Genomic DNA, 14,526 nt, shown 5'->3' on the forward strand with positions numbered 1-14,526 from the left:
CACTTCTGTGCATTCTAACAGTGTAAAAGCATTTCCCAAGGGGGCAACACTGAAGTGTTTGCTTCTATAGCTATAGAAGGCAAGTGCCTAGAGCTAAATGGACTGCGCTGAAAGAAACACCATGATTTTATTTGTTTTGTTCATGAGGGTTAAAAGCCCCAAGCACTTTGATCTGAGGCTTTTGTGGCTATATCCAAAAACTGTCAGCACCTGAAAGTGTTCTGAACATGTTTTTGACATAAACTAGATCCTCCTCTCTGCTTTAAAGCAGATGTAAAGGGCAAAAAGGTAATTTGCCCCTGGCTGGGAAATTGGGATCCTCTGGAACTCTCCAGAACAAGATAGTGCAGACTGGATTTTTCAGTTGCAAATGCTTCACTGTCCTATCAAACTAATACACATTATGCAAGACACTGTTCACTCTTCTTTCAACATCTTGCAATCTGCATACCTGGAAATTAACACATTTTTCTTGCTCATTATAAAGAAATGTCTAAATCATTTTTTTAAATTTCCACCAGGAAAGAGGGGGTTGCAGGGGAGCTTCAAGTAGTAACCCAATTAGTGACCTTGTTCTCTCAGTACATCTCATTTTTTCACCCACTCTTCATCAGATTTTTCTCTTTTTTCTACCCAGTTGAACTTTCTGAGGTGAGGTTATCTTTGCACAGCGGGCGAGAGAGAGAGAGAGAGAGAGAGAGAGAGAGAGAGAGAGAGAGAGAGAGAGAGAGAGAGAGAGAGAGAGAGAGAGAGAGAGAGAGAGAGAGAGAGAGAGAGAGAGAGAGCGAAAGCGAGAGAGAGAGAGATACAACTGCTGAATGAAGGCTGCCTGCATGGCCTATTTTATGCTAACAGTGAATTTCCAGGGCACATTGAACTCCAATGACAACATTAGTTATATTAATTATTATAAATCACAAAAACATTTTAACGCTACCACATTAATTACTATTAATCCAAGTGGATAATGGCAATCTATACCTAAGCCATGATGTAATGATGGTAAATAAACAGAGGAATAAACAGAACTGTGACCTTAATAATGGTAAGTATCATAAACCAAGAACTACAAATTGAGTCCTCAGCCCAGTTTAGAACGATTAACCTAACCAGTGTTGCAATTATTATTATTCATAATCTACCTCCAACGAGACACACTTGACCAATGAATGCATTTTATCCCATTTAATTAATGTGCCTTTCTTGGCTGACTAAAAATCCCCCTGCATTTTCACGTTTCATGTTTCTCACTTTCAAGTGGTGAAAGTCAGGAGAAGTCAAATCAAGTGAGTAGAGCCAGTGCCCAAATAATTTTAAGCTACAATCATAAAAGCAGCAAGTAAGTACATTATCACTTTATCACAGACACAAGTCATTATTTTGATTTCTGGGAGATAATCGAACATTAAGATTCCCAAAAAATTGGGTGACTTATCCTTCTGATGAGCCACGTTTTCCAGCACCCAGCCTGTTTGGTGTCTTGTGTCTGTCTTGTGTTTCAAGTGATTTGACATTTTAACCAGGACAGCCAACACAAATTTCTCTACAAAAGACGTATGTCAAAAGTTTGATTGAGATGATACAGGGAAGAATAAAGGTTTTCAAAACTGTTGCAACAAGAGGCTATTAGTTTAATATTGAGATGCCATACATTTCAACCAAGATTTAATTTTAGAGATTGAGAGAGTAATCATACTAATGCATGCCACCATAAAGGCAAGCGGTAATCTTTGTGTTAGAATTTCAATAGGGCAACCTTAGATTAGACTCTCCATCTCAATGGTTGTCATTCAGCAGCTAAATTATTTGTGAAGCACATTATACAACTGGCAAACCTCTCAGTCTCGAGTATTTTTCTTTCTCTGAATTCAAAGGGGGCAATTGGCATGAGAGCTTTTACTCAGAAACAATATGGCCAAGGAAGTAAAGAAATGTAAATGTACAATAACCAATTAATAAGTTCACAGATTCAAACCACAGGGTGATGATGAACAAGTCAGTGTGAAAACAGACCATTGATCTTGCATTGTTAAACTGACTTGTCTTGTCACAAAAGAAAAGAGATTACCAAGGATATGACAGTCGACTGATAAATGATGAGCTTGACACATATCTATGAGAACCGGGGCTCTAATATTTTAGCAGAAGTTCCTTTATTCATTGAATATGTTTAAATCCATATCTTTTGATGCATTGTTTGCATTTTATTGAATCTGCTACATCTTGGCTAGATGGTGCTAGTCGACTTAGTGTGTATTTCTCTATTTGCCTAATCTAATTCTATTTATATATATGACCTATTTCTGAAATGAAAACAGTCCAGTCCAAGATCTGAATCCTTCTTCGGATCGGCACCAGATCATACCGACTGGAAGATCACTTTGGAGTTTGTATATTTTAATATTTTCCATCTCTCTCTCTCTCTCATTGAAAAATCTACCAAAATGTCAACAGAAAAACTCCAACTCCGACACTTTAAATCGTGAAACTGTATTCATTACCACAATTTCATGAAATTTCATGAAGATCAGTCTTTGGGTAGCAATATCCTGCATATGTGGATAAAAATGTAACCTAATTGATTTTTTGACATGTGCAGACAATTGTAGGATATTTTGGAGATCATTTTTATACAGAAAGAGGGGGAGGAGAGAGAGAACCAGGATAGAGAGAAGGAAGGAAGGTTGTATTATTAATACTATTGTTGTTGTTAAACTTTATACATAGACCCTGAGGTAGAATAGAAGTAGATTGAAACTGCAATGATCTCATAGGGTAAATACAGTGTTTACAGGATGATGTCAAACAGCAATGTAGGGTAGTACAAATCGCACCCTATGACGCTGTGGTAAAGAGAAGGAGAGAAATAGACTATCCCTAATGTGCTGCAAGTGTGCAGGCAAAATTCCAGCCATTACACAAAATTGAATGATACATGCGAACTATCTTACTTATCCATATGTTCCAATATTTTTTTTAATAATTATAGAACCTCGCCAGGGTATAACTTTGTAGGGGGGCGCTTGCAGTGCTACCTTAGCTGACCTGGACCCTGTGCTATTGACTGTAGCGTGGCAGGTTATGTTCAAAGTGATTCATTAACCTGTGGTTCTGCTCTGCCGCTCGTTTTCTTCTTACTGTTAGTCGCACGTAATCCTCTTTTAAGGGCTGTCAGCGGCTTTATACGGTGTCTTCTGGGGAAGACACGCCCACTATGGTTCCACAAGCCCACATGGTGAAAGCTGATTGGCTGGTCGCGGCCGCCAGTCACCCCTATACCCTGTTACTTCCTGGTAAGCTGTTGGAGTCTGCCTGTCTGCAGAGAGTCTTCGGTATGGACAGCCACCTCACCTTGCAACTTTTTACCGGAGCTTTTATTACTCTTATTTTACTTCGCGGTTTACACCATTTGGACACGGTTTTCGGGTCAGGATAAGACCAAAGCTGAGACACTTACGCGGGACAAATTCCGTCGTTTAAAAACACATTTTTGTTGATTCAGTTGTCGGAAGAAGGAAAATGCCAGTTGCAACACTTCTGCCTTTTACCGCGACCCCGAATAGGAAGTCTGCCAGCCCGACGTCTTTCAGGTTGACGGAGAAATTTATTTTGCTATTGGTGTTTAGCGCTTTTATCACGTTGTGTTTCGGTGCCATTTTCTTCCTACCGGATTCGTCTAAGCTGCTCAGCGGAGTTTTCTTCCACTCCTCCGCGGTGGAGACCAACACCCGCACCGGTCCAGACAGTAGCGATTCCGGTTCGTCTGGGAACGACGAGAGAGTTCTGACTAAAATTCGGAAAGATCACGAAAAAGCTCTGTTAGAGGCGAAGGACACGCTACAGAAGCGACCCGATGAGATACAACAAGATATCAAAAATGACAAGGAGATAGTTGCAAAGGATAATGCGGGTCAAGGTGGGAAGGATGTCAATAATTTACCTTTCATTGAATACCACCGCCCGCCCGGAGCGACTGGACACGAACCTGTGGACCCTGAAACCAGGGACAGACGGGCTACGGTAAAGGAGGTAAGGATCTGTTGACATGTTGTTGCTTCAAACTCTTTTACAAAACCCCAGACAATAACACGCTGCTTGTTTTACGTCATCTACCAAACGTGATTGATCGTGACTCATCGTTTCAGGGCAATCGTTTACATTTCCTCTTTACTTCGGTGGATATCTAATACATCTAATACTACAATTAAACACATGGATCACCTGTAGTCGCTTTCCAGCCAAATACATGACGTTGAGCCAAATCAGGCAGTAAAAGAGCAAAGGTAGAAAGTTTATTTCAGCAAAGTTGACTGTAGTGGACGAGTTGAATCCCAGTAACCTTTCTTAGAGTCTCAAGGCATGTGATGTAATGCACTGGTTCCCTAATCTGCAGAGAACTCGGACTTCGTAGAGGTTTAAACGAGGGGGCGGTTATTGGATCTCAGTTCCTGGGAGAAGGAGGGGAGGAGTGCAGGATCCACCACTGGATCCGGGTTGAGCTACCTGTCAGTCAGATTTCCTCCTGCCAGTGCTGCTGTAAAACCATCTGCTCAGTTGCATTTTGGGAATCAGAAGCACAACCCTCCTCTTTCAGCCTGTCAAACATTCAATACAAGCTAGATTCATTTTTGTGGTAAACCTGATGGATAATCGTCATAATTCGTGTTTTCAGGTTTATTTTTGTCACAGTGGTGGTTGAGGTTATATTTCCTCCTACATGCTTAAAAAAAAAAGTGTCCTGTGTGCACTGACATCTTCTCATCCTGCCCCAGTTAATGCAAATCCCGTAGCCAGGGGCATGGTGGAAAATAACAACAGGTAACATGACTGCTGTCTTCTTGTAGGCAGAAACCAAGTGGGGGTGTCAGTGGTAAAGCCTCTGAGGTGTTTTCGGACAAGCTTTTGCTTTTATGCAGCCATAGAGTCACGATCTCAGTCATGTCTCTCTACACTATAATAACATTGTCACTATAAGTGCTTCATCAAACTGCAGCAATGTGTGTGTTCATATATTTCAAGGCCCTGTTAATCGTTTTTGTAGTACAGTTTTCAAAGATCTGTTCACTGGACACATTTTATTTTCTTAGATTCATTCATGTGTTTCTGGTGGAACATATGTGAGAGCAGATAGTGCTTTGGTGGTGGCCTTCGTTGAGGATATGTGGCTGATAAACGGCCACTTTAGCTTTTTATCTAAGCAGCAGCTTGGACTTACATGACTTTTATTGAAACATGCTTTGTAATTTTTTAATCGAAACAAACTTAACCTTACCCGACCTTATCTTAGCTTACCAAGTACCCCAGAATCAATAATAACGTGGTCATATTTTTACCCAGCAACCTCTGTTATCTGTAACAGTTAAGAAAATACTATTCAGCTAACTGTGATCCACCCTTTATGATTGGAAAAGGCAGCAGTTGCTTATACAGCTATATCACAGTTTTATGACAAACAAAATTGTCCTTGCTGTTCAGTCTCGGTCCATAAAATTTTGTATAGATAAAACATATCAATGATGTACATTATCCGGGTCAAGATGTTGGTTTGTAAATGTGGTCTGGTTTCTGTACTGAAGAACTGCCCATTCAATCTTCACAGAAGTAATCACTTCCTCTGAACTTGACATTGCTTTGGGTCTTGGGACTATGTGTCAATATGGTTTATAGTACAGTATGGGTGAAGCAGGGGTCACACACACTCACACACACCCCCACCACCACCATGCCTGTATGATGTAGGCATTAGATTCCGCATCTCCCTCTTTTCTCATTTGGCCTTCCTATAACAGAAATGAGTTGCTTTAAGACGTTTACGCCCCTTTCTTCTGAAACTAGGCATGTACACCCAATCACAAATATGCAGGTAATGTCAGCCAACCACAAAAATGTTAGGAATTTTAGTGGAATCATTGATTATTCTACACTGCGTAGTTTGGACTTGGAAAAATTACGGAACAATAAATCAAACGCACCCTTCCGTGCGATGTGTGTGTTGGGAAACTATTAAGATTATAATGGTAATCAGAAGAGCATGAATAGTTGGTTAATATTTTTGTTTTTAGAAAGAAATAAAAACGGGATATAGTATATTGTAGCATACAGCAAGGTTACATCTCTGTCTCTGTGTCTCTCCTCTGTTCCTCTCTGCTGTCTGTCTCGTGATATAGCTGCAGGTTGGAGCTGACACATTTAGCTGTACTGGACCACACTGGCCTACTTTCACCCCTGGGGTTAAGTAGATCCGGGCAGGCTCACTATCAGTTCTGATTACAAGAAAAGTTATACTCGCCAAGGAGAGTGTTTTTGAAGGGAGTATAAGAGCGTGACAATGAAGAATGTGGGGGGAAAAAAGAAAAGAGTAAAACAACCCACCCCGTCAATCACACACTCCATCTATATCAAAGTATGATATGAATGATTGCCATTTGTTTAACTGGTATATTACCAAGTAATCTATTGGAGAATTCTACATGCTAGACATTTACTAGTAACACTCAGAGTGCCTCCAACTATAAAGTGTGTACCATTTTAATAAGAAATAACATCAGTAGGTAGGTTGTTGAATTCCCCCCCCCCCCCCCCATATTTAGAATTCATCGTACTAACTTTAACTTACTTAGACCTGGCTGAACCCAGAAGGTCAAAGCCAATGATCACCTTGAGTTCAAGTAGAGTTGCTTGCAGAAAGTACATTATAATTATATGTATATACATACACAGTGTATAAATACATATCTTTTAATAGGATTGCACATTCCAAGGCAAGCATTTGACATGACAGTGCACAAACAGTTATAGGACACATGGGAGATCGTTTTTCATACAGAAAGAGGGGGAAAAGAGAGACAGAGACAGAGAAAAGAAAGGGGGTTGTATTTATTATGATTATTGTTGTTTGACTTTTTTCGACGAGAGGCACAGAGCCAGACGGAGAGAGAGAAAGGAGAACTTAGACCCTGTGGCAAAATAAGCAATATAATGTTGAAGTAAATTGAAACAAAAACAGCAGAAAGCCACGGTTGGTTGTGACAACATGGCACAGTAGTGTGGGCGCAGAGTCTAGGATGACATCAGTGATGTTGATGCGATGATTTAATAGGTACAGTTTTTACAGGATGATGTCAAACAGCAGTGAATAAGAAAATTGAATTAAAAAAAAGAGGAATGGGGAGACACGAGAGAGAGAGAGAGAGACATGCATACCCTCAAGCATACAGGCATACTAAGATGCTCCATAAAGGACACAGCAGTGTAAAACCGGAAAAACCAGGTACTGGCACATGGGCGTGGCATTAACTGGAAGAATAAAACTAGGCTAAACCTGAAAAATAGGAAAACAAGATGAAATGTAGTCCTGCATAATCTGAAATACTAACTACTAATAAAGTACCCAACATTAGGTAGATAAGAACTCAGTAGAACAGTCAACAGTGTCTGAAGTGTGCGTCACGGCCCCCCTGGGCTGTTGTAAGATTGTTTACATAGTCATTGTAGTAGAGAAACCTGGCAATGATGGCATGAGGACGCTCATCGGCTCTTGGCCTTAGCTGGATGGTTCTGGGGGCCGGTAAGGCACGGTAGCGGTCATCACCGCCGACGGGGTATTTTTCAGTTGGGTCGTAGATGCCGATAATTAACAACTTTGCTGGGATTCTGTGAAAGACTCTTAGCACACGTCTTACTCCTTATGATTCCCGGCACACATACACACACACACACATATATAATTCATTATTTGTCATCTCTAAAAATTCCCTCACCCACTTGCATATATTTTTGGGATGTTTTTGCCCTTAACATAACATTACAACAGAAAGCCTGTCTCCATATCGCCTTAACAGTACTAGCAGAGCAAGAGGCCAGATGGCGTGCAAATTAGTTTGATGCCTGCCACCACATATTAACTGATCAAGAGCCTTTTCATCTACGATCTGGGTGACTGAGGTCTTTCTCTATTAGACTAATAAAAACACAATTAAACAGTACTTTTCACTTGAGGATCTTGTGCACACCATCAAAATGAGACTATGGATCTGAACAGCTTTTATAATCAATTTTGTGTTTGATCATCAAAACAGGATTGAGGCAACACGTCTTAGATCCTTCCTTGGAAATGTGTATTGCTGAGCTGAAGCTGAGAGGAAAAGCAGTAAATTAGTATTTTCTCTTAAAGATGAATTGTTTGTGTGTTTCATTGCCATAGGCTTTTGCAAAAGAACAGGTGTAAGTTAGAGTAATGACTTCTCTTTTCCATTTATCAATTCCAGAGAGTCACCTTGCTTAGGTCCCTTGATAGGCGTATATAGAATGCAATCATCAATGTTATGAGTCACTCCTGTGTTTGATATGTCAAAGAATCTGCAATGAGAAAGGTCTAACGGAGCACTTGGAGGTTTTTTGTCTGCTGTGTGTCTATGTACAGAAGAGCAGGATCCTAAGATCCTGGTGGGAGATAATATTACCATGACTGATCATATTTCACGGAAATCAGTTCATGTGATATAATTTAGCCAATCAGCACAGCCATCTAGTAGGCAGTCACTCTGTTAGTTTGAAGCGTGTGTCCATCAGAGTATGTTTGTTACTGTAAGAGAGACGAGAAGGGGAATTTGAAATGGCAAAGTTCCAGTCCCTACCTGATAATATTTGTCAGAAATCATCTTAACTAGGCTTATTTGATATGGATTTGTTAAAATTATTATTCAGGATATGGTGTTGTGAGCTAGAAATAGTAGCCATCGGTTTATTGTGTTTATGCCATCGGTGTCCAGTGCGTCAGTTACACCTGTGTGTTGTCATTTTTAATGCATCAGGGTTGTGTTGTTCTGAAATGGAAGGAGCTTTGGGTCCTGCTCTTGCGCAGTTCTTCGTGAGCTAATGAAATACTTAACATTATTAGGTGCCATAGGCTGGTACACGAGTGGGTAGTATTACATTGTCTATCATACGGTCACCTTCCCTGCTGTGCCAGCTGTTTAAATTGTCAACTGTTTGCCCCAGGCAGGGAAATCAAGAATTTCCACCTGTAATTATTCTCTGTTTACTCAAAGTAAATATTGAGTAGAGTGAAATATTCTTGTCAAGAAAACAAATGCAATGTCTTCCAGGAAAACCCCATCTTAATGAATGTCTAGAATCTAGACATTCATTAGATACTGTAGTATGAATTTTAAACTCGCTGAAGAAATCTCAATTGCAGATCCGAATCTAATCAATGCAATTCCCTTATCTGGTTAATGTACCTGGATGTGGTCCTTATTTTAGTGTGGGGGGTAAATGGGATCTTGGGTCCTTGGCCGAAGAGGAGCCAGGTTTACGGCTATTACATTTTCTGTATTTTTTGTTCAACGTATCAATCAACTCTCTAGACCAAACACAGACACAAACAGTCTCTTACATGATCCCTTGATCTTATGGTCTCGGATTTTCTATCAGAGGCTTTTTTATTAAGCTATTTCAAGGCTGTGTTGTGTTGCCATCTTATACAACCTGTCCACCCACTGACGCAGTTATTTAAGGATCTATCCTCCAGTTTTGTTGTCTGAGTGAGAGACTCTTGTACTTGCGACGGGCAGGGGGCACCATGTAAATGATAAATGGCTTGTTGTGATTGACCTGCACCATCAGCTAAATATGTGTGTGTTTGAAATCAAAGGCTCTCAGGAGTCCCCCTCCCCCACCCACTTCCTCATGGTCTAAGAACCTACGCTTTTGCTGCCTTTCAAGGAGCTTTGATGGCTGCTGGTGTTGTGTAATAAAAGAAACCTTGACTGATAAACAGAAGAGGAATAGCAGTGAAGTAAAGATGGCATAGATGTAGGGCTGTCCCAAGTACCCTTTTAAGGATTTGAGTGCTTGTTCTTCACCAAAACTGGTAGATTCATAACCAAAATTGAGGCGTAGTCACTTTTCACGCAAGCTGTATTTATAGTTCTTTGTTAACGTTTCTTTTAACGATTGCTTTTTTCAACATTTGATCCAACTGGTTTATATTTCAGGATTTCCTCCTTGCATAGAATTCCCTTGATATGTAATTTTTACAACAGATCAGGCTTTGGTCTTTCGAGGTGAACTCCACAGCCAGAGTTGCTGAACATTTTGACGCGTTGTGGTGTAGTTAAGTCTTGTCCCATAGCAGTAAACTTTTCCTCTCTCCTTGTGCCAGATGGCATATTCAGATTCTCCTATAGGGCCAGAGTGGCACAGCATCTGCTGTTTGGGTGCTGTGTATCGACGAGATTGATTGGCAAGGACATGACTTGAGTGTTCCTATTCATGCATATATCGGTAGCAATGTTACATGCAGGAAAAAGCCGAATTAAAAAAAGTTTCTATAACCTTTTGTTACCTTCCTAAGGATCGTTTCAGTGTTAAAAATTAGGCTCATTTGATTGACATTCTAACTGAACTGAACAATCTAGCAAGGGAAGCAGAGATCAAACAGTTTTCAGGTTGCATTTGCCTTTAGATTCATTCCGATAAATTACCATTTGGAAAAAATTAACTTTTTAATGAGGAGTAAGAAAAAAATGCTGATAGTGGATTGTTGCCCCAACAATTTGTCAAACACTGAAGATGACACTCCGCTCTTGATTCCACAGGACACAACCTCTCATCTCAGCGCGCACACGCACACACACGCACACACACGCACACACACGCACACACACACACATATTGTCAGATGAAGGATTTGACACCTACACTGAAATGCTTTAAGTGCTCACCCAGTAACACATCTGCCAAAGCACAGATGTCTCCTCTCTAACTTTCTATTGCGTTAGATTGTGTTGTGGATGGAATTTGGATGGGGAAATTTGAAATACTCCCCTCTTACCTGCTGCAATCTAGCTCTGCCTCCACACCACCTGCCACCTGAGATTGACCTGAGAACATGAGACATGATTGACAATCGAGGGAGAATCTTTTTTTTAAATGACTGGTTAATACACACACTCACGTTTTTTCTCTGAAGCCAGTGCGATACTTTCCACGTCTGCAAGGTCGGCGCGGCGGTGCCCCAGGGTACACATAACGTAAACGTCGCTATTGGAGTGTGTAATACATCTTCTCATAGTTATAACATTTAATCGAACCTCACACCTATCTGTAAATTTGTCGAACGGCCATCAACTGCAAGTATGGAACACGTTCTCCAAGCCAACTCCAGAAAGATGCACAATCAGAACTACTTGCGTGTCCGCAGCCGTCTGCGCTGTACGCGTGTCCGCTCTGAACTATAATCCAGCCCAGAGGAACTGCTGCGGTCTTATCTGAATCATCAACCTTGTGCGTGTGTGGGTGTGTGTGCACGTTAGCACTCACGTGTACGGTGGTGCTTCTTCATGTTTATGCAGATAAGATGAACAAGAGCCATAAAGACTGTGTGTTTGCAGTGTGGACGTTTCGGTTTTGCGAAGGTCTCTCCTTGCCATCCAAAAACCAAATGTCAGAGAAAGATCAGACATCTCTTGTTATCTCTGCATCTCTACTTGCTTTTTTCCTTCCTCTTTCCTTGGTTCTTTCCTCTTCCTCATTCCCCATTATTACCTGAAGCTGTTATCTAAATTTTTCATTCTCTTTCTGCTTTTGCGTTTTTTGAATTCCATTTCTCTATTTTTGCCCACTTCAACACAGTTATTTTCTTTGTTAATGCATCCGCGGGTGCATCTTTGTGAATGTGCATGGAATTCAGGAAAGCCATTTCGCCTTGCCATCCTTTGGAAACCGTGCACCCTGAAATACAATTCTCTCCATTTGTCTCCGTCTCTCTCTCTTTCTCTCTCAGCCTAACCTGGCAGCTTGCAAGTCCTATTTCTGTATTGACCATTTGAACTAATTGCCTCTAGTCCCCTGCCCCTGCTTCTTTTGTCTGACTTCTCCTAAGAGTGAAAGTCATGCGTGCAAGCGTGCGTGTGTGTGTGTGAGATAGAGTTACAGCTGAGCCCTCCAGGTGCACTGTTTAGCTGTGTAATGGTTGTTATAGCTATGGCTCCCAACCAGAATCATGGCTTCTTGCACATAGGGGTGTATGTGCATTTATGTTGTTGCATGTGCTGATGCAGACGGAGATGTTTCCATTCAGTTATCTGACAATAGAGGCCCTGTTCATATGAGTGCTAATTCAAGCAGTATAAGATATAAAGTCATCAGCAGCTGCATTTACACGCCTTTTATTCCACTAATAATCTCTAGAGAATAAGATAATTTGAGGAACTAAATAGTCAAATCGGTGGAGCAGTGGTTGAATCCATACAAAGGGTGCTGATTTGAAGGGCCCACTTTTGCGAGTGTCACACATAACATAGGATAACATAACATAACACGAGGTTAAATCAATTTGCAGAGGAAAAAAAATAATTTATTGTCTTCTTTTTAAAATGAAGACAAAAAAATTAATTTGCCTTTATGGTGAAGCAAGGGCCCAGATGTTGTTCTGCCATTTCGGGAGCAAGGGGGCTGTAGAGTTTGCAGACAAACATTCCTCTACAAACAGTAGTCATGCATCTTTTGAAAACCTAGTCTGTAGTTTAGTTTTCGCCTCTCGAATTGAGTTGTGTGGGGGGAGTATTTTAATGCAGGGCCTCCAAAACTGGTGCTGTCACTGCTAATAAAAACGATCAGCGTCAGCCTTCCTCCCTTCTTGTGTGATCAAACGAGCACAGCAACATTTAAACCTGCTTCGGCTTTGGCTTCAGCTGTGGGCACGCGTTTCAATTATAGAAGTGTGAACTTTGACAAAGATCTCTACGGTCAGGGGAAGGCTGTGTTTAGAATTTTAGAATATTTTCATACCATATCAGATATACACCACATGTGAGCAAACACGGCACTGGTAGGGAAAATACAGCCTTAGAAATGATTGAATAATGGGAGTATGGAAGTGTAAGTCAGCATACATAGACATAACTTCAACATAGATGGTTTAAAAGCTAAAAATGATCAATCATATCTGTCACGGTGAACTTTTAACCGCACTATGCCCGTGGTTGACGTTACACAGTGAGATTGTAAGCCTCTCACACCGTCTACTGTTTGTCTGAGAAGATAAATCATGCTTTGCCTCTACCCCAAGGCCCGTACACTGAGTTCAGGATTCAAGTAATGAGCACTGTAATAGTGTAATAATAAAGTCCCTGTAAATATATAACCCAGTGGATAGCCTACAAGTCTTTATGTGTTTTAAATCCATATATTAGTATTGATTGTTATAGGAAGCCTCTTAGGGAGTCACTACAGATAGATTTATCCAGTTGTTGGCCTCAGGGGTCTCCCTAGAAAGGATTATAGACTTGAAACTGACTGATGAGGTAGTTTTGCGTTTATACACAATCAAATAGTCAATGCAAGCCTTCCATGTGCATCCTGTAACTTTTCATCCCCACTGTCATCGCTGTATTGTTCAGTGATGGCCGTGGGCAAGTTCCAACATCCTACACACACCTAGGGCATTGGTGGAGAGATGACATGACATCCAGTTTCAGTGCGTATAGCCAGGACCATTTTAGGATCGTTTTAATGGAGCATAGGGTAAACACTGTATTTCCTGGCATTAGCCGCCCATTAGTAATAAATGGCTTGAGCTCTGCCGCTTGCTGTATTGAAGCAGGCGGTGGAAATAATGGAGGCAGGGACGGAAAATCAATCTACCCCTCACAAAGTCTTCATTAGTTTGCCTTTTGTGAAGTGGCTGGGTCAAGTCCAATTCTGCTGCCCCCCTACAAGCACCAGAAAGGTCATGTCGATAAATGTGCATGTGTCCTGATACAGTTGTGAAAACCTGTGCACTTCGGTTTGGAAGGCAATGCTTTGCAGATCACACTGGGTCACTAGGAGTCTGATGAAACCAAAACGCAAATACTTCAAAAGATTTTGATGTAGAAACAGAAAGATACCAAAACTGTTTAAAGTTCCAGGCCTACAGTGATGCTCATTGGGGAGGTTGATACACCTGGTTGCTGTGCTCATCATTTTGCCCCTATAGTTTTTTTGCATTTGTTTTTGCATCTCATTTGCGTCTGAATTTGTCTGTGTCTGTGTCGGGGCTTATTTGCATATCCCACTGTAGTTAATAATGCAAACATAGTTGGGACAAATCTTTACTGAAGACTTGCAACAATGTTTGTAGATCTGGGCGTTTTTTCAAATGTTTCACTCCGGTTGAAGATATTTTTATATTTCCCACTCTTAACAATTCTTTTTGGTTTGGTCAAGGATAGCACTTCAATGACTCACATTTTCTTCCTGCTTCTAATTCAGGACCATTTTGGTAAGACTTTAGTGATACTGAATTTACAAACGGAGCGGCAGTCCTCAAGCAATTCCCTCACAGAAACGTAAATACTTTACCTGTTGTGGCCGCGGCTAAACGGTAAACGAACCCATCCTTACGCCGCTGGATAGAGAGCATGGCACCATGGTCTCTTCTCCAATCCTGCCGACAACGCCAATTCTATAGTACACTTTTGGTTTCTTCGGAATGTTTTCCCAGACATTTCAACTCTTTATTACTAAGTGTAACAAAGA

The 14,526-nt window shown here is 41.0% G+C and overlaps 1 protein-coding gene across 1 annotated transcript in view; it reads left to right on the forward strand.

Moving 5' to 3' along the window:
* The first annotated feature begins 3,288 nt into the window (after window positions 1-3,288).
* Window positions 3,289-14,526, forward strand: part of man1a1 (mannosidase, alpha, class 1A, member 1) — a 55,851-nt gene continuing 44,613 nt past the window's right edge. The window contains exon 1 of the mRNA XM_076165431.1: window positions 3,289-4,029. Coding sequence (XP_076021546.1) covers window positions 3,520-4,029 — 510 coding nt within the window. The 5' untranslated portion in view covers window positions 3,289-3,519. The remainder of the gene's footprint in view (window positions 4,030-14,526) is intronic.

This window comes from Genypterus blacodes, unplaced genomic scaffold, assembly GCF_046128005.1.
Source record: "Genypterus blacodes isolate CSIRO-AG114 ecotype Tasmania unplaced genomic scaffold, CSIRO-AGI_Gbla_v1 ptg000143l_1, whole genome shotgun sequence".
NCBI lineage: Eukaryota > Metazoa > Chordata > Actinopteri > Ophidiiformes > Ophidiidae > Genypterus > Genypterus blacodes.